This window comes from Salmo trutta, chromosome 8 (assembly GCF_901001165.1).
Source record: "Salmo trutta chromosome 8, fSalTru1.1, whole genome shotgun sequence".
In the NCBI taxonomy this organism is placed as follows: Eukaryota; Metazoa; Chordata; class Actinopteri; order Salmoniformes; family Salmonidae; genus Salmo; species Salmo trutta.
Genome location: NC_042964.1, coordinates 47863314 through 47888826, shown reverse-complemented (window position 1 = coordinate 47888826; position 25513 = coordinate 47863314). Strand labels below are relative to the sequence as shown.

General features: G+C 44.3%; 1 protein-coding gene across 1 annotated transcript in view; it reads left to right on the top strand.

Moving 5' to 3' along the window:
• Nucleotides 1-25513, top strand: part of LOC115197987 (exocyst complex component 4-like) — a 244656-nt gene that overhangs the window by 207240 nt on the left and 11903 nt on the right. The window contains exons 15-16 of the mRNA XM_029759645.1: nucleotides 23126-23267; nucleotides 25420-25510. Of these exons, the coding sequence (XP_029615505.1) occupies nucleotides 23126-23267; nucleotides 25420-25510 (233 nt within the window). The remainder of the gene's footprint in view (nucleotides 1-23125; nucleotides 23268-25419; nucleotides 25511-25513) is intronic.

Below are 25513 nucleotides of genomic sequence, written 5' to 3'. Positions count from 1 at the left end.
GTTACAGTGGGGTGTCTGACAGTATGTAGTTCCTTCTAGTTACAGTGGGGTGTCTGACAGTATGTAGTTCCTTCTAGTTAGAGTGGGGTGTCTGATAGTATGTAGTTCCTTCTAGTTACGGTGGGGTGTCTGACAGTATGTAGTTCCTTCTAGTTACAGTGGGGTGTCTGACAGTATGTAGTTCCTTCTAGTTACAGTGGGGTGTCTGGTAGTATGTAGTTCCTTCTAGTTACAGTGGGGTGTCTGGTAGTATGTAGTTCCTTCTAGTTACAGTGGGGTGTCTGACAGTATGTAGTTCCTTCTAGTTACAGTGGGGTGTCTGACAGTATGTAGTTCCTTCTAGTTAGAGTGGGGTGTCTGATAGTATGTAGTTCCTTCTAGTTACGGTGGGGTGTCTGACAGTATGTAGTTCCTTCTAGTTACGGTGGGGTGTCTGACAGTATGTAGTTCCTTCTAGTTACAGTGGGGTGTCTGACAGTATGTAGTTCCTTCTAGTTACAGTGGGGTGTCTGATAGTATGTAGTTCCTTCTAGTTACAGTGGGGTGTCTGACAGTATGTAGTTCCTTCTAGTTACAGTGGGGTGTCTGACAGTATGTAGTTCCTTCTAGTTAGAGTGGGGTGTCTGATAGTATGTAGTTCCTTCTAGTTAGAGTGGGGTGTCTGACAGTATGTAGTTCCTTCTAGTTACAGTGGGGTGTCTGGTAGTATGTAGTTCCTTCTAGTTACAGTGGGGTGTCTGGTAGTATGTAGTTCCTTCTAGTTACAGTGGGGTGTCTGACAGTATGTAGTTCCTTCTAGTTAGAGTGTGGTGTCTGACAGTATGTAGTTCCTTCTAGTTACAGTGGGGTGTCTGGTAGTATGTAGTTCCTTCTAGTTACAGTGGGGTGTCTGGTAGTATGTAGTTCCTTCTAGTTACAGTGGGGTGTCTGGTAGTATGTAGTTCCTTCTAGTTACAGTGGGGTGTCTGACAGTATGTAGTTCCTTCTAGTTACAGTGGGGTGTCTGACAGTATGTAGTTCCTTCTAGTTACAGTGGGGTGTCTGACAGTATGTAGTTCCTTCTAGTTAGAGTGTGGTGTCTGACAGTATGTAGTTCCTTCTAGTTACAGTGGGGTGTCTGGTAGTATGTAGTTCCTTCTAGTTACAGTGGGGTGTCTGGTAGTATGTAGTTCCTTCTAGTTACAGTGGGGTGTCTGACAGTATGTAGTTCCTTCTAGTTACAGTGGGGTGTCTGGTAGTATGTAGTTCCTTCTAGTTACAGTGGGGTGTCTGGTAGTATGTAGTTCCTTCTAGTTACAGTGGGGTGTCTGACAGTATGTAGTTCCTTCTAGTTACAGTGGGGTGTCTGACAGTATGTAGTTCCTTCTAGTTACAGTGGGGTGTCTGACAGTATGTAGTTCCTTCTAGTTACAGTGGGGTGTCTGATAGTATGTAGTTCCTTCTAGTTAGAGTGTGGTGTCTGACAGTATGTAGTTCCTTCTAGTTAGAGTGGGGTGTCTGGTAGTATGTAGTTCCTTCTAGTTACAGTGGGGTGTCTGATAGTATGTAGTTCCTTCTAGTTACAGTGGGGTGTCTGATAGTATGTAGTTCCTTCTAGTTACAGTGGGGTGTCTGATAGTATGTAGTTCCTTCTAGTTACAGTGGGGTGTCTGGTAGTATGTAGTTCCTTCTAGTTACAGTGGGGTGTCTGGTAGTATGTAGTTCCTTCTAGTTACAGTGGGGTGTCTGGTAGTATGTAGTTCCTTCTAGTTACAGTGGGGTGTCTGATAGTATGTAGTTCCTTCTAGTTACAGTGGGGTGTCTGGTAGTATGTAGTTCCTTCTAGTTACAGTGGGGTGTCTGACAGTATGTAGTTCCTTCTAGTTACAGTGGGGTGTCTGACAGTATGTAGTTCCTTCTAGTTACAGTGGGGTGTCTGACAGTATGTAGTTTTTCTTCCTCAGGTAGGGGTGTCTGACAGTATTTAGTTCCTTCTTTCCACAAGTCTCCACTTGCCTTGTTTGACCAAATCAATCTCTAACTGTTAATACTATTTATTCCAAGAATTTTGAGTCAATACAGAAATGTTTTATTTGATTGACCATTAATACAAAATACTTTTCCCCCACCTGGCTTTTCTTACTCTATATTCTCACCATCTGTTTCCTGCTAGAACCCTTTTGCAGTAGCATGAGTTATATGATTGTGATAATTATGTCTACATGGTCGATGGCAGGCCTGGGTAATTATTTTCCATGGAGGGCCACATTAGAATATATTTTTGCCACCGCGGGCCAGAATCATATTACAGGATTATACATCATGTGTATGACTGTGTTGACAGATATATCTACTGTAAATCATATCCAGATATGCTACTTATTTTACTTTTTAACATGCACAGAAATAAACCACATCCATGTTCTCCTTTTGGTAGGTATTTTCATTATTAAACATGTAATGAACTACACGGAGGGAAAAGTACACTGGGCATTGACTAGAGCTGTGAAGTCAGGTATAGTTTGACGTCGCTATGCACTGGATTGCTGAGATGTGAGAGTCAGTAAGAGATGATCTGTGTCTTGACTTGTTGTATTTCATCACTGAAAATGTCTGTTCACATACATAGGTTGACCCAAACAGTACAAACATCTTCTGAGCATGACTCTTAATCTTTGTCAAGTTTTGTTCATCAAGAGATGAATAGAACCTCGACAGTGACATTGTTTTGAATAGTTCTCCAATCACTGCATCAGACTGAAGATGGATAAGCTCAAGTTGCAGGTCAGTGGAAACGTTATCCACATTGAAGGTGAAAGGAGAGGAAACCAACAGCATGTCATTTTCCATCACTTTAAAATCCTCAAATCAACGAGAAATCTCACCGCTCAAAGCACGCAGCAGCGGTGTGTACTTCTCCCGCTGGTCATCTGATAGGGATGTGTCGGAAAGTGGGTGAGATTGTTGGCTTCTACTTGGCGGGTCAGGAGGAGTAATATTCCCTTGAAGGCTTTGACAAGGCTGTATATCTGATGTGCAAAAAGGCCCTTCCCTTGTAGTTTGGAATTCAGTTCATTCATGAGGGCCATGATGTCCACGGTAAAGGCAAGCCCTGAAACCTCAATAAATAACTATTTCCATGTCCACTCTTGCTGGAAAACCCTACATTCATTGTCTACTTTCCTTTTCTTTGAAATCTTAGAAAAAAACTATTTTTGCGCAATTCCTAGCTAGCTACTATTTGTAACTGTGACGTGTGTGTCAGCCTGTCAGTCACTGTCTGTCCTCGTGCAGTTGTTATTTATACGTGCCTTCAAAATAAATGTCCCACAAGCTGTGGGAGTTAAATCATTACCTAAAGGCGAGTATTCATTGGGCTTTTAATTTGAATAACAAATACGTTTTTCAAAACTTTACTATCGTAAATTCTTTGATCTGAGCATGATTCCGCAGGCTGTATTGAATCAGGTCGTAGGACACATACGGCCCCCGGGCCGGCCTTTGCCCTGGCCTGGTCTATGGTGTGGGCTAACAAGAATAAACATATGATTATATTTTGAGCTGTGTTCTCAGAGCCTCTCGGTTTTCAAATAAAATGTTATTTGTCTCATGCTTTGTAAACAACATGTGTAGACTAACAGTGACATGTTTACTTACTTACTTCCCAACAATGCAGAGAGAAAAAGAGAAAAACAATTATAATAACACAATAAATAAATACACAATGAGTAACAACAACTTGGCTATATATACGGGGTACCAGTACTGAGTCAATGATAACTTGGCTATATACACCGGGTAACAGTACTGAGTCAATGATAACTTGGCTATATACATGGGGTACCAGTACTGAGTCAATGATAACTTGGCTATATACATGGGGTACCAGTACTGAGTCAATGATAACTTGGCTATATACATGGGGTACCAGTACTGAGTCAATGATAACTTGGCTATATACATGGGGTACCAGTACTGAGTCAATGATAACTTGGCTATATACATGGGGTACCAGTACTGAGTCAATGATAACTTGGCTATATACATGGGGTACCAGTACTGAGTCAATGATAACTTGGCTAGAAACACGGGGTACCAGTACTGAGTCAATGATAACTTGGCTAGAAACACGGGGTACCAGTACTGAGTCAATGATTACTTGGCTAGAAACACGGGGTACCAGTACTGAGTCAATGATAACTTGGCTAGAAACACGGGGTACCAGTACTGAGTCAATGATAACTTGGCTAGAAACTCGGGTACCAGTACTGAGTCAATGATAACTTGGCTAGAAACACGGGGTACCAGTACTGAGTCAATGATAACTTGGCTAGAAACACGGGGTACCAGTACTGAGTCAATGATTACTTGGCTAGAAACACGGGGTACCAGTACTGAGTCAATGATAACTTGGCTAGAAACACGGGGTATCAGTACTGAGTCAATGATAACTTGGCTAGAAACACGGGGTATCAGTACTGAGTCAATGATAACTTGGCTAGAAACACGGGGTACCAGTACTGAGTCAATGATTACTTGGCTAGAAACACGGTGTACCAGTACAGAGTCAATGATTACTTGGCTAGAAACACGGTGTACCAGTACAGAGTCAATGATTACTTGGCTAGAAACACGGGGTACCAGTACAGAGTCAATGATAACTTGGCTAGAAACACGGGGTACCAGTACAGAGTCAATGATAACTTGGCTAGAAACACGGGGTACCAGTACAGAGTCAATGATAACTTGGCTAGAAACACGGGGACCAGTACTGAGTCAATGATAACTTGGCTAGAAACACGGGGTACCAGTACAGAGTCAATGATAACTTGGCTAGAAACACGGGGACCAGTACTGAGTCAATGATAACTTGTGTCACGACTTCCGCCGAAGTCGACTCCTCTCCTTGTTCGGGTGGCGTTCAGCGATCGATGTCACCGGCATTCTAGCCATCGCCGCTCCATTTTTTTATATTTTTTATACTTTATTTTAAGAATGTAAAATGTCAGAATAATAGTAGAGTGATTTATTTCAGCTTTTTTTTCTTTCATCACATTTCCAGTGGGTCAGAAGTTTACATATGCTTAATTAGTATTTGGTAGCATTGCCTTTAAATTGTTTAACTCGGGTCAAACGTTTCTGGTGGCCTTCCACAAGCTTCCCATAATAAGTTGGGTGAATGTTTTCCCATTCCTCCTGACAGAGCTGGTGTAACTGAGTCAGGTTTGTAGGCCTCCTTGCTCGCACACACTTTTTCAATTCTGCCCACAAATTTTCTATAGTATTGAGGTCAAGGCTTTGTGATGGCCACTCCAATACCTTGACTTTGTTGACCTTAAGCCATTTTGCCACAACTTTGGAAGTATGCTTGTGGTCATTGTCCATTTGGAAGACCCTTTTGCGACCAAGCTTTAACTTCCTGACTGATGTCTTGAAATGTTAATTCAATATATCTACATAATTTTCCTCCCTCATGATGCCATCTATTTTGTGAAGTGCACCAGTCCCTCCTGCAGCAAAGCACCCCCACAACATGATGCTGCCACCCCCGTGCTTCACGGTTGGGATGGTAATCTTCGGCTTGCAAGGCTCCCCCTTTTTCCTCCAAACATAACGATGGTCATTATGGCCAAACAGTTATATTTTTGTTTCATCAGACCAGAGGACATTTCTCCAAAAAGTATGATCTTTGTCCCCATGTGCAGTTGCAAACCGTTGTCGTGTCTTTGGGTACCATTAAACTGAAGATACGTTTATCAATTAGCTCCCTGTAATTATTATCACGCGATTAAACTGATTAATCGTTTAACTGTAATTAACTAGGAGATCGGGGCACCAAGGAGAATATTCAGATTACAAAGCTATAATTTTCCTAATATAACTTTCCTGTACTATAATATTCTATTATAGTATAGGCCGATTATCTTCTAGTTTCAATGGTGTATTTTACCTCACGTTAGTCTCATTCCAAACGTCGTAAATTGTTGTATCTGCACGAACCCAGTCTTTACTAAAATCATCCATACATCAATTGTCTTAAAATCATTTATTTACTACACTAAGTAATTAACAGAAAACATACAAACAGTAATTATCGTCACACAGGATTGGTAGGGGAATGTGCCCTACTGGCTAACAAGCATGGCTGGTCTGTTAGACAATGGGTCATAAAACGGTAAGCTGAGAAGTTACACAGAGTTCATTAATATTAACAATTGACAATTGAAGGCTCACTCATTCGGGAACAAATGCAATATCAATATATATTTACGCTCATGTGTCGTCGGGATTCTTGTTGGAGAGTTTTGTTCTGATGGAGAGTTTGTCAGCGTTCTCTCTCTCTCTCTCTCGGTTAGAATGGATCGTTCAGAGTGACATTCATGAATGTCGTCATAGAATGGATGTGGTTGGTCTTCGCGTTCGATGATATAATTTACTTAGCTGCAGACTAATAATTAATATCAAAGACTTGTTCTTATTCTGTCGGTCTCGATAGTAAAAGTTAACCACGTGGTATAGTTCACTTTCAGTAGAGTACTTGGATGGTCAAACCTATGAGCCAACTCGCAATGGAGTGTAGGCCTGGTCTGTAGAAATGTAAATCAGGGGGTCTTTTATAGTACCCAGAGAACAGGCTTGTCAACTGACGCCTGGTCCTGTATGTGTCCCTGGGGGCGTGCCTATGACTGAGCTAGACTTGGTTACAGAAATATAATTCTATCACATTAACATCAGTACATAGCATCTCAATGTATTACAAATAGCTTTATCCTTAATAATACATTGTATACACCCATGTGGATTCAGTCTCATCGCTGAGGCTATCATGTAGACCGTTTTAGGGTAATATGGCTATATTGTCTCTTCTGAGTATCACAAAATTGTACCAAGCGGATCAGTTCGTAGCTGGAGTCTTCATCAATCTTCCATATCTTCTCCAGAACACACATGTCGCTAGGTTCTCCAATTCTATGAGTTGGAAGAATTTCCTTTGTCTCTCTATGAAACATGTTGTAGTAGATTCTCCTCTTGGAATTTTTACAACCCTGGGTTGGGGGGGAAGGTAGGTTGGGTGATGGTACAAAGGGGAGGGGGTCAACTGTCCTTCCTGTACCCAAAGAGGCCAACGTCATGACATACCCCCCCTGGTGGTTTGGATCTTGTTTATCCTGCAAGTTACAAATCAACATAAAATCATGACCACGTGATGTCCCATTGGTAGATCATCGTTGCAGTCCTCTCTGGTGGTTGAACTTGGTAGGCTCTCTGAAAGCGGAGCCGTCCACCACAAGGATGGGCAGTTGAGGTCCGGTTGGTGATCGCCGATGCGGTCTCCTCTAGTGGCGTACCTTGGTAGGTTCCCTGGAAGCTGTAAAGTACCCCAGGGAGGGCCAGGGGATGTCCTGGTTGTTGATCGCCGTTGCGGTCCCCCCCTCTGGTGGTTTACCTTGGTAGTCTCTCTGACAGCGGGCATGCCGCCACAAGGATAGGTTGTGGGTGTCCGGATTTGGGGTCGCCGTTCCGGACCCGTCGTCCAGACTGGAAGATCTGGGCAGTAACTTAGGCAGATGTTAACAACGCACCCACACTCATGAAATATATATGATTACATTCATTCCCCAATGAGCGGCGTTGTGGCACTAAGTGATGGTTGTATGGGGACTTTGTTTATGGCTCTATCACTTCCTATGCGTCAAAGGAACTGAACCGAAAAGGAATGAAAGCATAAACAAAACAAAAAAATAAATAAAATATAGTTCTCACACAAAAAAAAAATCATCTAATTGGACTGTATTCTATATACGTCCAATGTTCTGGCAAAATGATTATCATGGCATTGTCTCTAATGCCATATCTAGGGTTTTTCCTACTTGGTGTGTTGCTTAGGCGCTATCCTAAGTTGATAACTATATGATAAGTCTACAGCTGTAATGCACTAGTTTTGGGCAGTCTACAGGGATGACCTATGGACTTCTGGGAAGAAAACTGGTGAGTGCTGTAGAGTCAAAGGCCTAGAAGTAAATGTTCAACTTTACTAAGGCTGGTATATTGCTTGGGCCCTTAAGTGGTCCTAGCATAAATCCTAATTGGATGTTCCGTTGTGCATGTGCGCTTCTGCTTACACAAGCGCGCATGTCAAGGGAAGAAAACCAAGTATCCGGGCAGATTACAACTTGTTCAGAATGAGTCTGACGTAGTCAGGTAATTTTCAGGTCAATGCCTGGAGGTCAGTCAGAATTGGTGTCAAGGGAGTCTGTAGTAGTTTTTCTACAAGTCACGGTTTCTTCCACTTTTGTAGTGGCGATAGGTATGAAGTCTATTTCATAGCTATGTTATCCACGGAGGAGCTAACCTCACGACGGAAGTACTCTTTAAGTATTGGACCAGTCACACGTGGTGTGATCATGGTTCATGACTTCTAATAATTTTCCTCCTGAATGGAGGGTCCTATTTATTAGTGGCATGTGTGTTAACCATTGGAAGAGTGCACTGGAGATTCCCCTCCACGTGTTGCACTCTGAGTGACTCCTATGTCGCTGTTGTCAATGGTAATTTGATTGGTTAAATCGCTAACCTTCTTACTGATTGTAGCTGGACTGACTGTTGCTAGTATTGGTACTGGTACTCAAGGGGACCAGTTATCCTACCGATTTATTCTGAAATATTATCTACCGGAACACATGATTGGAGCATTTTACTAGTTGTATGGTAGTTGAACCTACACATGGCAAAGAATGATTATTGATGCCATTTGTTTTGGAGGTGGACAAGTCCACTGGACTTCCTTTACGACCAGTGTGGTACACCTCAGTACTATCTTAGATGTGTTCTAAGATAATCCCCGTCTAGGGGCCTGTCTGCTCCTCACTGTTCTCATAGGAGAGTTTACAACTAGATTTGATTTATGCTCTGGCGGCCTCGTACGGTGTTGTCCGTAGTCTTGACCCCCCCACCGGCCTCGATGAGGCTCATCATGGGTCTGGGCTACTATTCCCCCCCTTTGTGCCTCGGGACCCCCCCACCAGCGGGTGGTGTTGGTGTCCGATGCGCAAACAAGAAGATCGGACCCTACGTACGAGTTTTCAGCGGCCGCGTTGTTATGAGAATGGCTGTAACCTTTCAACCAAATCTCCTGGTGTTTGTGCTTCAAAACGCTCAGTGGCTGTCGAGGCATGTCAGTCCCCACCGCGTCCGCGTGTGGCAACCTCTTCATTACCTGCGAACTGAGACGAGGATATCGGTCTGTGATATCGCAAAGTGTTTCACCAGTGGGGGTCATCGGGTCAGTTGCTGGACTGACGCCATTAGTGTCATTGTAAGGGGTGACAGTCCCCAACAAAGCGGAAGGTGTATCATCGGAAGCAGAGTATACTCTGCGCATCGATGTTTTTCTTGCTGGGACGGCCGCAGTGCTTGCGGAAGTGTCCAAAGGGCAAGAGAAGTTCATCTCAACTACCGTATTGCACGACTGCAAGGAGGAGGGAAGTTGCTCATTCACAGAGACAGCTGGCTCGAAATCATGAAAAGAATGGTCAATCAGGTTGGCTGACGGAATGTGTCGAGATATCGTAATATCTCCATGGATCGGATTTTGTACCAAGAGGTTTCTAAACGTCTTTTTCCCAAGGGGTGCTTTCGACAGATACCCCTCGTGAAGGACTGCGTTGCAGCTAGCGTTAGGGGAAGACAGTGTGGTCAGTGGAGAAGGCACTGTGGCCTGTGACCATACCTGGTTGGTTTTCCAATCCATCAATGGGAGTAACCGATCCATCAAGTCTGCTCCAAGTAGGAGGGTTACAGTTTCGAGGCTGGTAACATACACAGGGTGAACGAGCGATACGTCCTGGAAGTGTAGTTTCAGCATGACTCTCAATGTGAGAGGCGAGGTAGTCTGAGTGACCCCTCGAAGTTTAGTGTCGCATCGTTCCACTTTTAACCAACGTTTAGTTGGCTTCAAAGCCCTTTTTAGATCATCAAACAATGTTTGAGAGATGAGTGATATTGTCGCACCCGAATCAATTAGTGCATGACAAGCTAAGCAGTCCTCCAGGACTGTTTCCAGGTATGGCCGTTTAGATTCGTGGTTAGTGGACATATTCCCCACAAAGTGGAGTGGTCGTTCGCAACGACGTGATGTGCCATGTCTGTTCAAGGTGGAAGCAGATTGACTTTTCCGATTTTGAGTGGGCTTGGCTTTAACGAAGCGTTTGACCTTTTTCTTCGCAACTTTTGTATCAGAGTCTATAGACAAAGCCCGGGGGCTTGTTTCTTGATCAAGCGGGCCCTGGATAGGGTCTTGAATGAGAGCGGGAGAAATTTGAACTTTAACGTCCTTGCTATGGGTGTTAATTCCTGCGGACCTGGTGTCCGGTAATTCCCCGTCTAGTCCTTGTGACTTATCTTTTACCCTTTTCTCAAATTGTTCTCGCTTAAGTTCTTCCCATAGTGGGACTTCTGGAGAACATTGGTCTACGTTTTGATCGTCCTTCAACCCTTTGTTACCCTTGTGCTCTGACACTTTTTGTGGGTTGGGTGCAGGAACGCAGCGAACGGGTCGATTGTAGCGGTAGTCATGTTGATGGCTACGTACTTTACAGTTATTTTGACCGCGGAGGTTATTGGAATCATGGTTTCGTGGTAGAAACTGTTGTTGTGCGTCATCTCTCGACGCTCCAATACCTGATAATGCACCCTCTAACTGGAGTGAGTGCTCCTGGTTAAACTTCAAAACTGAGTGGTCAGGGCTCTTAGCGTTGTGAACTTTTGATGCCTCAAAAGCTGTGCTTGCAAGCTCTCTGAGTTGTAAGATAGGCAAGCCAACGTGGGCGGCAGGGCCCAAGTAGGTAATGAAGGTGGGATACATGTTCGACAGAAACATTTGTTTGAATGGTAAAAGCTCTTCCATTCCTGTTTCTGTGAGTAGGCCAAAGTAAGCTGAACGAAGCCTATGATAGTAAGCTTGTGGGTGTTCGTTCCGAGCTTGTTTGACGGTGTTAGCCAGTGAGCTATCGTGTTTGCGAGTCGCAGAACCACTGAATTCTAATTTCAAAGCTGTGGCAAGTTTAGTGTAGTCATTTAGCACGTGTTGCTGTTGTAGACGAATGAACCTTGTCACGTGTCTATTTGACATTCGCTTCAACAGGTAAACCCTGTCAGAACCCGTAGCGTTTGGGTAGCCATCCAACGCATCCTCTATGTCAGCTAGGAACGTCTCAGTATCGTTTGGCTGACCTGGAATGGGGTCAAAGGTGGGGAAATTCTTGACGAGTTTGTCAAGGTATTCCGCGCCAAGCGGGCGGAGAGGGTTGGCTTCATCCTGTGGAGAGATTGGGGCCGAAAGGCCAAGAGAGGAAGCCAAGCCTTGTTGTTGTTGGCCAAGAGGCGCCATATAACTCAGTGCCGAAGGGCAAAGAGGAGAAGACTGAGGGACCCATGAGGGAGGCAATGTCTGAAACCTATTGTCTTCACTCCTGTGAGTACAGGGCTCCGGTTGCTTGGATGGGAAGTCGCGCTGTAGAGCGTAACCATTCTGGATTTCCTCCAGATGGTACCTAAGGGTGGAATTCTGCTGCATTGCAGAGTCCACTTGAGCGCTTAGAGTACTGATTTTGGACACGTGAGTGTCACACCTGCTCCTTTCGGTCTCAAACTTATCTGTCATGGTTTGCAGATAGAGGTCTTGAGTACGGAGCGAGAGATTCAGTGATGAGATTTCCTCTGCTTGCTTAGAAATCAATATTTCCAACCTCATCACCTGAGTTCTCTCATCATTCATTTGGTCAGCGACTTCAATAAGTTCTGCTGATTTATCATCCAACTTTGTCATTGTGTTCATTAACTGATCGTCTTTGGTCTGCAGCGCTTTGAGGAGCACCGTGTTATTTTGAGTAACATTCAACAAAACAGCATGCATGTTGTCAAGTTGAGCGCTCCTGTTTGTAGATAACTCTTCAGATTTATCTAGTTTGGCGTGGACATCATCGTATTTAGTTTTGGCTAAATCGAGTTGTTCCTGTAGCCTATGATTTTGTTCCTGTAGAAAACGATTTTGTTGAAGAGCTTGTGCTTGTTCATCGTCATACGTTTTTGCAATTACATTGAATTGTTCAGTTTTCAAACGCAGTTCCATAGCTAGCAGAATTTTTCCCTTGTCTGCCTTGGTCATTGGTTTCCCGGTTCTCTCCACCTGTCCCTTTATGTCTACCATTACCTGCTCGTGCTTCAGCTGTGCACTGCGGTATTGGACAGATGGCAATCTCGGATGGCAAGACATCAGAGCTAGACTGGAGAGAACCTTTACGAGGCCTGCGCCCGATGGTTGATTTTGGAAAACATTGTTGTCTGCTTTTCCACTAATGGCATAATTAGGGTTGTTATCGCTGCTGAGGTCAGAGATCAATCCATTTACGGGTGGAGGTTCACTAATTAGCGGGCGAGTGGGGACCACCCCCTCTGATAGCCTGCACATTATTAGAACATTTGAAAGGAAAAATGTTTTTCCTAATTTTCCAAAATGTGGTTTTGGAACGTGGGGAGCTGCAAAGACGATTTTAATCTATTTATAGACGTTAATGAACCATCAGTACTGTACAGTACTGTGGAAGTTGGGCGTGAATGAATTTGCAAAAGCAAATTGAATTAATCAATGCCAATGATTAGTCCTACCTGGGTAGGCTGTCTGGGTATTAAACTTGAATTACCTGAGAGTTTGCTTCATCCAGGTTAATATGCAAAGTTTAAGTTGTCTCATTTCATTGGAAGAACCTAGAAAGGTATGTTCGACAATTTAACTAAATAAATTGCATGAGGCAATGATACCCAAGCAATTCAGATTGCGGAGTTATCCTAACAGTAATGTAGTTTAAATGTTTAGGGTACATTCACCACTATACTTTCCCTTAAGGCCGAAGCCACATGGGATTCACTCCCGTCAGTAATGGGTTTTACTGAAGGTGCCTTGCTAAAGCAGATTTTACTGATTAATCTATTTATGATATATCAAACCTGTATAGGCTATCTGGGAATTAACTTTGAATTACCTGAGAGATTGCTTCATCAAGGTTAATATGCAAAGTTTAAGTTGTCTCATTTAGTTGGAAGAACCTAGAAAGGTATGTTCGACAATTTAACTAAATAAATTGAATGAGGCAATGATACCCAAGCAATTCAGATTGAGGAGTTATCCTAACAGTAATGTAGTTTAAATGTTTAGGGTACATTCACCACTATACTTTCCCTTAAGGCCGAAGCCACATGGGATTCACTCCCGTCAGTAATGGGTTTTACTGACTGTGCCTTGCTAAAGCAGATTTTACTGATTAATCTATTTATGATATATCAAACCTGTATAGGCTATCTGGGAATTAACTTTCAATTAACCTGAGAGCCTTGCTTCATCTAAGTTAAGTTTGGAAAAAGTTAATAATGTCTCATTATGGACGCCCAATCAATTTTGGATATTTTTTTAAAAAGATCCACTTGAAAAGGTAAATCTGGCAATTTCACTTGTTAGTTAAATTGAATGAGACGTCATATCCCGTGCTCCACGTTTGAATTTCCCCTAGAGATGTGCTGGCAATTCTTCACCACCAGGGTGCAGAATGATGAAATTTAAACGGAAGTACAAAGGTCGGACTTCCGTCGCGCTACGGAGGAATTTTAAACGTGGTACGGAGAGAGGAAATGTTCCCTCTCTGTTAGCTTGCCCGTAATGCTAAGCTATTGCTACTTGGTTCAGAAGTATCCTTCCAAGCACCAAAATAGGATCCTTTCACTTATGGAAAGGGTGGGTTTTCTAGTGACGTCTCACCTTAACCCCATTTAGCATATTCTGCTAGCGTTTCTGCTGACCGGAGCGACACGGTACTAAAATACAGATACGCATACGGTCTGCCCACACTGTCCTAGTGCGGTAGGCAAATTATTCGGCTCGGTTACCGGACAGTTAACTTCTAAATTCTAACCTTACTCTAGAAGTTAATATTTACCGACAGAAATAGTACCGTTTGGCCTAACGGACTAAAACTGGAATTTATTCCTCACTGCTATCGATATAAGACCGGGGCTATTTTAAATAGCTTCTCTCAATGGAAAATGCACAATCACTTTGTTTAGATAGCAGGCTGTTTGTACAATTCTGTTTGCACAATTGATATATAGAATTTCACAGCAAAGTCCAATTCTATCTTAGATTCCTCGCACGGGGGCTCCATATATGTATTATCAAAATGAGCCAACGTGCATTTTAGTTTGAGGCCTCACACGGGGCACCATATATGTCGTGTCTTTGGGTACCATTAAACTGAAGATACGTTTATCAATTAGCTCCCTGTAATTATTATCACGCGATTAAACTGATTAATCGTTTAACTGTAATTAACTAGGAGATCGGGGCACCAAGGAGAATATTCAGATTACAAAGCTATAATTTTCCTAATATAACTTTCCTGTACTATAATATTCTATTATAGTATAGGCCGATTATCTTCTAGTTTCAATGGTGTATTTTACCTCACGTTAGTCTCATTCCAAACGTCGTAAATTGTTGTATCTGCACGAACCCAGTCTTTACTAAAATCATCCATACATCAATTGTCTTAAAATCATTTATTTACTACACTAAGTAATTAACAGAAAACATACAAACAGTAATTATCGTCACACAGGATTGGTAGGGGAATGTGCCCTACTGGCTAACAAGCATGGCTGGTCTGTTAGACAATGGGTCATAAAACGGTAAGCTGAGAAGTTACACAGAGTTCATTAATATTAACAATTGACAATTGAAGGCTCACTCATTCGGGAACAAATGCAATATCAATATATATTTACGCTCATGTGTCGTCGGGATTCTTGTTGGAGAGTTTTGTTCTGATGGAGAGTTTGTCAGCGTTCTCTCTCTCTCTCTCTCGGTTAGAATGGATCGTTCAGAGTGACATTCATGAATGTCGTCATAGAATGGATGTGGTTGGTCTTCGCGTTCGATGATATAATTTACTTAGCTGCAGACTAATAATTAATATCAAAGACTTGTTCTTATTCTGTCGGTCTCGATAGTAAAAGTTAACCACGTGGTATAGTTCACTTTCAGTAGAGTACTTGGATGGTCAAACCTATGAGCCAACTCGCAATGGAGTGTAGGCCTGGTCTGTAGAAATGTAAATCAGGGGGTCTTTTATAGTACCCAGAGAACAGGCTTGTCAACTGACGCCTGGTCCTGTATGTGTCCCTGGGGGCGTGCCTATGACTGAGCTAGACTTGGTTACAGAAATATAATTCTATCACATTAACATCAGTACATAGCATCTCAATGTATTACAAATAGCTTTATCCTTAATAATACATTGTATACACCCATGTGGATTCAGTCTCATCGCTGAGGCTATCATGTAGACCGTTTTAGGGTAATATGGCTATATTGTCTCTTCTGAGTATCACAAAATTGTACCAAGCGGATCAGTTCGTAGCTGGAGTCTTCATCAATCTTCCATATCTTCTCCAGAACACACATGTCGCTAGGTTCTCCAATTCTATGAGTTGGAAGAATTTCCTTTGTCTCTCTATGAAACATGTTGTAGTAGATTCTCCTCTTGGAATTTTTACAACCCTGGGTTGGGGGGGAAGGTAGGTTGGGTGATGGTACAAAGGGGAGGGGGTCAACTGTCCTTCCTGTACCCAAAGAGGCCAACGTCATGACACCGTAGTCTGGCTTTATGGCAGTTTGGAGCAGTGGCTTCATCCTTGCTGAGCCGCCTTTCAGGTTATGTCGATATAGGACTAGTTTTACTGTGGATTTAGATACTTTAGTACCGATTTCCTCCAGCATCTTCACAAGGTCCTTTGCTGTTGTTCTGGGATTGATTTTTTTGCACCAAAGTACGTTTATCTCTAGGAGACAGAACGTGTGTCTCCTTCCTGAGCGGTATGACGGCTGCATGGTCCCATGGTGTTTATACTTGCGTACTATTGTTTGTACAGATGAACGTGGTACCTTCAGGCGTTTGGAAATTGCTCCCAAGGATGAACCAGACTAGTGGAGGTCTACAATTCTTTTCTGAGGTATTGGCTGATTTCTTTTGATTTTCCCATGATATCAAGCAAAGAGGCACTGAGTTTGAAGGTAGGCCTTGAAATACATCCACAGGTACACCTCCAATTGACTCAAATGATGTCAATTAGCCAAACAGAAGCTTCTAAAGCCATGACATTTTCTGGAATTTTCCGAACTGTTTAAAGGCACAGTCAACTTAGTTTATGTAAACTTCTGACCCACTGGAATTTAGATACAGTGAAATAATGTCTGTCAACAATTGTTGGAAAAATTACTTGTGTCATGCACAAAGTAGATGTCCTAACCAGCTTGCGAAAACTGTAGTTTGTTAACAAGAAGTTTAGGTAGGAATAAAGTGACTAGGCAACAGGATAGATAGTAAAGAGTAACAGCAGCGTATGTGATGAGTGAAAAGAGTTAGTGCAAAAAGGGTCAGTGTAGATTTGGTTAAATATTTCTATGGCTTTGGGGGTGGAAGCTGTTCAGGGTCCTGATGGTTCCAGACTTGGTATCTCTTGTTGTGCAGTAACAGAGAGAATAGTCTATGACCTGGGTGGCTGGAGTCTTTGACCATTTTTAGGGCCTTCCTCTGACACCGCCTGGTATAGAGGTCCAGAATGGCATGGAGCTCGGCCCCAGTGATGTACTGGGCCATACGCACTACCCTCTGTAGCCCTTTGCGGTCGGATGTCAAGCAGTTGCCATACCAAGCGGTGATGCAGCCAGTCAAGATGCTCTCAAGGGTGCAGCTGTAGAAATTTTTGAGGATCTGAGGGCCCATGCCAAATCTTGGTACACTTAAAACCAGAACAATTTATAAATAGTTCACCACGCTTGTTTGCTTTGAATTTCTTCTGTGTAATGTCTTCATGAACAGACTCTAGAATTTAAAGTGTTATTCACCTGTCCCCATGGGATAACCATTTGAAGAACCCTTTTTGGTTCCAGTTACAACCCTTTTGATTTCCATGTAGAACCCTTTTCACAGAGCGTTCTACCTGGAACCCAAAAGGGTTCTTTAAATGGTTATCCTATGGGGACAGCCAAAATACCCTTTTGGAACGCTTTTTTCTAAGAGTGCAGTTATACAATATTCTAATTATTTAGGGAACGTCATTCAACAGACTTGTGCATTGTGATTGAAATGTGTGCTTTAGGGTTATATTGTCTCAAGACAATCTTTACTTTTGTAAAAGTCAAGTAACTGAATTTTCTTTCGTACAACGCAACCATGTTCTTTTGTTTTGTTCTTTGTGGCAAGACAAAAGGAAATGATGGTGTGTGTTCCATGGTTAATTGTCTGAGTCAGGGGGATCAGCATTCAGACTCATCTCTAACAATGACACTGCAGTATTTCCGGTTTCTGAACACTTGGACCAAAATAGAGTCTTGTTTTTGCCGGCTGATATCTAAGACGAGGATTGCAGGGTCATTCCACGAGTACCTTTTGCATCACTTTGATAGTGTTGGTTTAAATTGTGCTCCAATACTGAATTTTCAAAGCCTGTTATGTTATATGATCTTGTCCTGAGAGAACAGAAGTGGTGTTGTTGGGGAGTTTGGTTCAACCTAGGTGTGATCAAGATGTGCTTCTCCTCTCCTATTTCTATTGACTTTCATCCCAAGACAAACACATGTAGTCTATTTGCAGTTTCCATTACCACGTGTTGCTGGGGTGAGTCGGTTGTGTTATTATCATCAAGGTAATGTTGAAGTGTTGGATATGTTTACTTTATTGAACTGAATCTTAATTAGGGTTGGATCAAAACACTATTGCTTCACTGCTCTCAAACTCAACTCTGGACCTCCAGGACTGTTCCTCTGCACTGTTTCACTGTTCCCCTGTAATCAGGGACTGATTTAGACCTGGGACACCAGGTGTGTGCAATTAGTTATTAGGTAGAACAGAAAACCAGCAGGCTCCAGACCTCATGGGGTCAGAGTTGAGTACCCCTGATCTACAGTATATACCTCTGAATGATCTGTTTTCCTTCACAAACTGTTGAAGTCCCTGTATAACATATACCTTATTTTTGGAAAAAATGAAAGGCTGCCTTGCTCGGTGTTTACACTGGACTACCATCTGTTCAATGAGTCTTTACCTACAATGACGCAGACCTAACTGGCATCAATGCACGATTTCCACCAAAGTCATCAGATGCTTTTTTTAGGAGTTCAAATTCATCTCTCTCATAGGTAGAGAAACCTGTTGCTTTGGCTGTGCAGCCCCCTGTTCCTTCCTGCCACTGAGCGTTGCACATAGCATTTAACTTTACTTTTCATTAGCATTTCTATATTAGTCTCTTCTCCTCCAAGCATTGTCCTCAGTGTTCACCCTGCACCTTTATCTCTCTCAATAACCTCCACCCACATAGGATAGACACACACACACACACACACACACACACACACACAGCTGGCCGTTTACCCAAGGACAGTTAGTTAGCCAGTGCCCACACACCCCTGTCTTAATAGAAAGAGATATTTCCATGTCCATTTATCTCTCTCTCACACACACACACACACACACACACACACACACACACACACACTGCTTGAGCAGTGTTTGCTCAGTTGATTGGATGACTGTGTCACTCGGCCTCCCTGTGTTTGTCTAAGCCAATGGGGTCTCAGCTTATCTTCAGCCACTTAGTTTGGCTTTAATGGGGACAAGGCAGGGTACTTGGGACATGGAGACAAGGCAGGGTACTTGGGACATGGAGACAAGGCAGGCTACTGGGGACATGGAGACAAGGCAGGGTACTGGGGACATGGAGACGAGGAAGGATACTGGGGACATGGAGACGAGGAAGGGTACTGGGGACATGGAGACAAGGCAGGATACTGGGGACATGGAGACGTGGCAGGGTACTGGGGACATGGAGACAAGACAGGGTACTGGAGACATGGAGACAAGGCAGGATACTGGGTTAATGGGGACGAGGCAGGGTACTGGGGACATGGAAACGGGGCAGGATACTGGGTTAATGGGGACGAGGCAGGGTACTGTGAACATGGAGATGAGGTAGGGTACCGGGGACATGCAGACGAGGTAGGGTCCCAAGGACATGAGATGAGACAGGATACTGAGTTCATGGGGACGAGGCAGGGTACTGGGGACATGGAGACAAGGCAGGCTACTGGGGACATGGAGACAAGGCAGGGTACTGGGGACATGGAGACGAGGCAGGGTACTGGGGACATGGAGACGAGGCAGGATACTGGGGACATGGAGACAAGGCAGGGTACTGGGGACATGGAGACGAGGCAGGATACTGGGGACATGGAGACGAGGCAGGGTACTGGGGACATGGAGACAAGGCAGGGTACTGGGGACATGGAGACAAGGCAGGGGACATGGAGACGAGGCAGGGTACCAAGGACATGGAGACAAGGCAGGGTACTGGGGACATGGAGACAAGGCAGGTTACCAAGGACATGGAGACAAGGCAGGGTACTGGGGACATGGAGACAAGGCAGGGTACCAAGGACATGGAGACAAGGCAGGGTACTGGGGACATGGAGACAAGGCAGGGTACTGGGGACATGGAGACAAGGCAGGTTACCAAGGACATGGAGACAAGGCAGGGTACCGGGGACATGGAGACAAGGCAGGGTACTGGGGACATGGAGACGAGGCAGGATACTGAGTTAATGGGGACGAGGCAGGGTACTGAGTTAATGGGGACGAGGCAGGATACTGAGTTAATGGGGACGAGGCAGGATACTGAGTTAATGGGGACGAGGCAGGATACTGAGTTAATGGGGACGAGGCAGGATACTGAGTTAATGGGGACGAGGCAGGGTACTGAGTTAATGGGGACGAGGCAGGGTACTGAGTTAATGGGGACGAGGCAGGGTACTGAGTTAATGGGGACGAGGCAGGGTACTGAGTTAATGGGGACGAGGCAGGGTGCTGGGGACATCTCATGTGATGTGACTCCCAAATAAGTCAACATGTGACTTTGTCAGAATGTGAATAACGTAGATACAGAGCTTTGAGTGTTTATAGGATTTATGGAAGAGTATTTAGTTCCTGTTTCTAGTTTTTTAAGAATCAAATCAGAGTGTATAAAACGTGTAGTGTCTTGAATCTGTAGGAAATATCTCCACTAAGCAGCGTTGGCTAAAGGACCTCTGTCAACAGTAGATATTGGCCTGCGTTGCTCAGCCGCAGTTACAACTACTTCCTTCCTCACTCTGTCAATGTGTGTTTGGGTCTTTGAGTGTGCTTGCCGTCCTGCCTGCGTACGTGCGCTCGTCCATACGACCTTCACAAGGGCTGAGGGAGTAACTGGGGAGCTGACCCTGACTGCAGCCAATCGATCGCTAGCCCTCACCACCCCTCTTCCGCTCAGCAGTCTCTCTCCAAACACACACCACACTCCCCACCGCCTCATTGCCCAAATAGACTCACATATGAGTGACAGGGCCAATTTCTCTCTCCTTCCACTCCCCTCTAATTCATAACCATTGATTTACACCTGGTGGTCTGAATGCTCTTTACACACACACACACACACACACACACACACACACACACACACACACACACACACACACACACACACACACACACACAGCTCCTTTGTATGGATCACAATGCAGACACAGACTTGGTGTCTCAGCACATGGATTGAAGGACTGAAGGGACTTTCTGAAGGACTGTAGAAGGTCTTCAGATGTGTAGCACAGTGTCCCAAACCTCTCCTTGAGTTCTCCATGCTATTCCTCCTATTTGATGTATTCCAGTCCAATCTCACCTGATTCAACTGATCAACATCTCATCAATCCCTTCATTAGTTGAATTAAGTGTGTTCTGGATTCCATCAACTCATTGTGTCTGGTTCTCTTTGGGTCTCCTTCGTCCTAGTTCTCCCTGGTTCTCTTTCGTCCTAGTTCTCCCTGGTTCTCTTTAGTTCTCTTTCGTCCTAGTTCTCCCTGGTTCTCTTTAGTTCTCTTTCGTCCTAGTTCTCCCTGGTTCTCTTTAGTTCTCTTTCGTCCTAGTTCTCCCTGGTTCTCTTTAGGTCTCCTTCGTCCTAGTTCTCCCTGGTTCTCTTTAGTTCTCTTTCGTCCAAGTTCTCCCTGGTTCTCTTTAGTTCTCCTTCGTCCTAGTTCTTCCATATATTTATATGTATATATTCTTATCCCATTCTTTTACTTAGATGTGTGTGTATTAGGTAGTTGTTGTGAATTGGTTAGATTACATGTTAGATATTGCTGCGCTGTCAGAACTAGAAGCACAAGCATTTCAATGCACTCACAATAACATCTGCTAACCATGTGTATGTGACCAATAACATCTGCTAACCATGTGTATGTGACCAATACAATTTGATTTGATTTGGTTCTCCTCCTGGTTCTTGTAATTGAGATCTGGCATATGTGGAATGGTCCTTTGTTCTCAAGAAGAGGTGTGGAATGGTCCTGAGTTCTCGAGGTGTGGAATGGTCCTGGGTTCTCGAGAAGAGGTGTGGAATGGTCCTGAGTTCTCGAGGTGTGGAATGGTCCTGGGTTCTCGAGAAGAGGTGTGGAATGGTCCTGAGTTCTCGAGGTGTGGAATGGTCCTGGGTTCTCGAGGTGTGGAATGGTCCTGGGTTCTCGAGGTGTGGAATGGTCCTGGGTTCTCGAGGTGTGGAATGGTCCTGGGTTCTCGAGGTGTGGAATGGTCCTGGGTTCTCGAGGTGTGGAATTGTCCTGGGTTCTCGAAGTGTGGAATGGTCCTGGGTTCTCGAGGTGTGGAATGGTCCTGGGTTCTCGAGGTGTGGAATGGTCCTGGGTTCTCGAGGTGTGGAATGGTCCTGGGTTCTCGAGGTGTGGAATGGTCCTGGGTTCTCGAGGTGTGGAATGGTCCTGGGTTCTCGAGGTGTGGAATGGTCCTGGGTTTTCGAGAAGAGGTTTGGAATGGTCCTGGGTTTTCGAGAAGAGGTTTGGAATGGTCCTGGGTTTTCGAGAAGAGGTTTGGAATGGTCCTGGGTTTTCGAGAAGAGGTTTGGAATGGTCCTGGGTTCTCGAGAAGAGGTGTGGAATGGTTCTGGGTTCTCGAGAAGAGGTGTGGAAGGGTTCTGGGTTCTCGAGAAGAGGTGTGGAAGGGTTCTGGGTTCTCGAGAAGAGGTGTGGAAGGGTTCTGGGTTCTCGAGAAGAGGTGTGGAAGGGTTCTGGGTTCTCGAGAAGAGGTGTGGAATGATGGTCCTGGATTCTCGAGAAGAGGTGTGGAATGATGGTCCTGGATTCTCGAGAAGAGGTGTGGAATGATGGTCCTGGATTCTCGAGAAGAGGTGTGGAATGATGGTCCTGGATTCTCGAAGAGGTGTGGAATGATGGTCCTGGATTCTCGAAGAGGTGTGGAATGATGGTCCTGGATTCTCGAGAAGAGGTGTGGAATGATGGTCCTGGATTCTCGAGAAGAGGTTTGGAATGGTTCTGGGTTCTCGAGAAGAGGTGTGGAATGGTCCTGGGTTCTCGAGAAGAGGTGTGGAATGATGGTCTTGGGTTCTCGAGGTGTGGAATGATGGTCCTGGGTTCTCGAGAAGAGGTTTGGAATGGTCCTGGGTTCTCGAGAAGAGGTTTGGAATGGTTCTGGGTTCTCGAGAAGAGGTTTGGAATGGTTCTGGGTTCTCGAAGAGGTTGTGGAATGGTCCTGGGTTCTCGAGAATAGGTGTGGAATGATGGTCCTGGATTCTCGAGAAGAGGTGTGGAATGGTCCTGGGTACTTTAGAAGAGGTGTGGAATGGTCCTGGGTACTTTAGAAGAGGTGTGGAATGGTCCTGGGTACTTTAGAAGAGGTGTGGAATGGTCCTGGGTACTTTAGAAGAGGTGCGGAATGGTCCTGGGTACTTTAGAAGAGGTGTGGAATGGTCCTGGGTACTTTAGAAGAGGTGTGGAATGGTCCTGGGTACTTTAGAAGAGGTGTGGAATGGTCCTGGGTACTTTAGAAGAGGTGCGGAATGGTCCTGGGTACTTTAGAAGAGGTGCGGAATGGTCCTGGGTACTTTAGAAGAGGTGTGGGAAACACTGCTGTGGTATTTTTAATCTTTAGCTGTAATGTAACTAAAGTGTGTGTGTGTGTGTGTGTGTGTGTGTGTGTGTGTTCAGGTGGGTCTCCAGGCTCGGACCCCCAGGTGACCAATGAGAGCGTCCGCAGCAGGGACCAGATCCTTCAGACTCTGACTGACCTGTCCAGGGCCTTCCAGGACATCGCTGACCGCTGTCTGCTGGTCCTCCACCTGGAGGTCAGGTACGTACGGACATGGACTCTCCAGGATAAACACCCAGCCTGGGTCATGTTCACCATGACCTTTTCCTATTGGTCATGTTCACCATGACCTTTTCCTATTGGTCATGTTCACAATGACCTTTTCCTATTGGTCATGTTCACAATGACCTTTTCCTATTGGTCATGTTCACAATGACCTTTTCCTATTGGTCATGTTCACAATGACCTTTTCCTATTGGTCATGTTCACAATGACCTTTTCCTATTGGCCAAGTACAGATCATACTACCGCCCGCTTCACTCTGTTTTCTTTTATTTAGTCCCTAGCGAACACAACCGTGATTTATAAAATCTTCCTCTCAATGGTTTCACAGTGTTCTTCAGTCCTGGTCCTGAGTGGGGGCAGACTGAGTTAGCAGGCTGCTGTTCTGTCAGACTACCACGTTGACTGTCAGACCTTGAATAGTTCCACCTATGAATTTGAGTGGTTACATTTGTTCAGCCCCGTCCTTTAACTTTATAGCGCACCAAGTGGCAGGGCTGTCGTATTTTCATTTTAGAACCCCTTTAGGTGTATATATGTATATTTTTACTTGATAAATATTGAATTTGGCCTTTAGTACCATACCCCACATTGAATAACACATTCATAAAACAGTCCAAAAATAAATCATGAGGAATAAGGTTTTGAAGTGTCTGTCCTATATCTAGGAGATATAAGGAAGCTCAGGAAATATATATCATTTTTTTAATACATATTTAACCCCTTTTTTGGGGTAGGCACAACATTGGTTTCCTTCAGACTAGTTAGTTTGTAGCCCAAATGTTCAGACGCTACAAACAGAAGTTGGCAAATCGACGCTACCGACTTCAGACGAGTCCCCTGACACTTGTGGAGACCACCATCATGTTTGGGCTGATTAATGGTCTGACAAACACCGCTCTAGCTCTGCCACCTTTCACTGCAGATGAGGAAGTGCAACATTGGCGGTGGATTGAGACTCATCCAATAGAATAAAACATATATCTCTAGCTGAAACTGACGGATTGTGATGGGATAAAAAATAAAAATGATATTACTTAGATTGGTGCACCGGTGTGTCAGTCAACTCTAGGGGGTTAAACAAGTGCAAGACCATTTAATAACACATTCAGACCAATGTCTCCCTTCAGATCCAGTGAGTTCACCCATTAACGTCTAAAACAAGTGATTTACCAGCCAAACCCAGAAAACAACCAACTCTCTCTCCATCAACAGACCCTAACAGCCCCCATCTCCTCCTTCTCTTTATCCCTCCATCCCTCATCATGGCTCTGAGATATTGTTTCGCTTCTGCAGTAATGTTTATGATCGCCCCGAAAAAAGAGAGGGGGCGAGAAACCCTCCCTGAGCTCTGCACTGCTCTGCTACTCCACGCCTTATGGACTTTTACCATCAACCACATTTCACCAGACAGTAAGGGTGGCAAATGATGCCATCAGGAAGAGGAGAGAAAGAGGAAGAAAGAGAGAGATGCAGAAAGAGGGAGGGACAGAAGGAGATGGAGGAAGGAGAGAGAGAAGGAGAAAAAGAGAGAGAGCGAGAGGGTGTTGGTTTTTATGTCTCCACTCATGTTTTTAATAGCCACTGGGGCCGAAGATGGTTTTTGGGTCTTCTGATGAAGGTGTGAGCAGCCAGAGATCATGTATCAGTCAGGTGTTTAGGGAAACTAAGCACCCGCATGGTGCTCTTGGATTAGAATGTCACGCTTGGCCAAATGTGTTTAAAGACAAAGGCGACATCAATTGTCCCATTAACAATCACCCATATTAGCAAAGTTATTTCATTTCAAACTTCTCATTTGTCTAGTATAGGCTGCTTATCATAATGAACGATATCAGCAAAATGCCGGCGATAAGTAACACTAAGCTGATTCCGTCACCATCATGACTTCATCTACCGGTAGGAATTGGTTGGACTAAACACACTCAACAATATTGTCTGTCTCTCCTCTCTTCATCCGTCTCTCCTCATCTGTCTATCTTCTCTCCTCATCTGTCTATCCTCTCTCCTCTCCTCATCTATCAATCCTCTCTCCTCATCTATCAATCCTCTCTCCTCATCTGTTTCTCCTCTCTCTTCCCCTCTTCTATCTATCCTCTCCTCATCTGTCTCTCCTCTCTTCTCCCCTCAGAGTGCATTGTTTCCACTACCTGATCCCCCTGGCCAAGCAGGGGAACTATGCCATAGTGGCCAACGTGGAGAGCATGGACTACGACCCCTTGGTG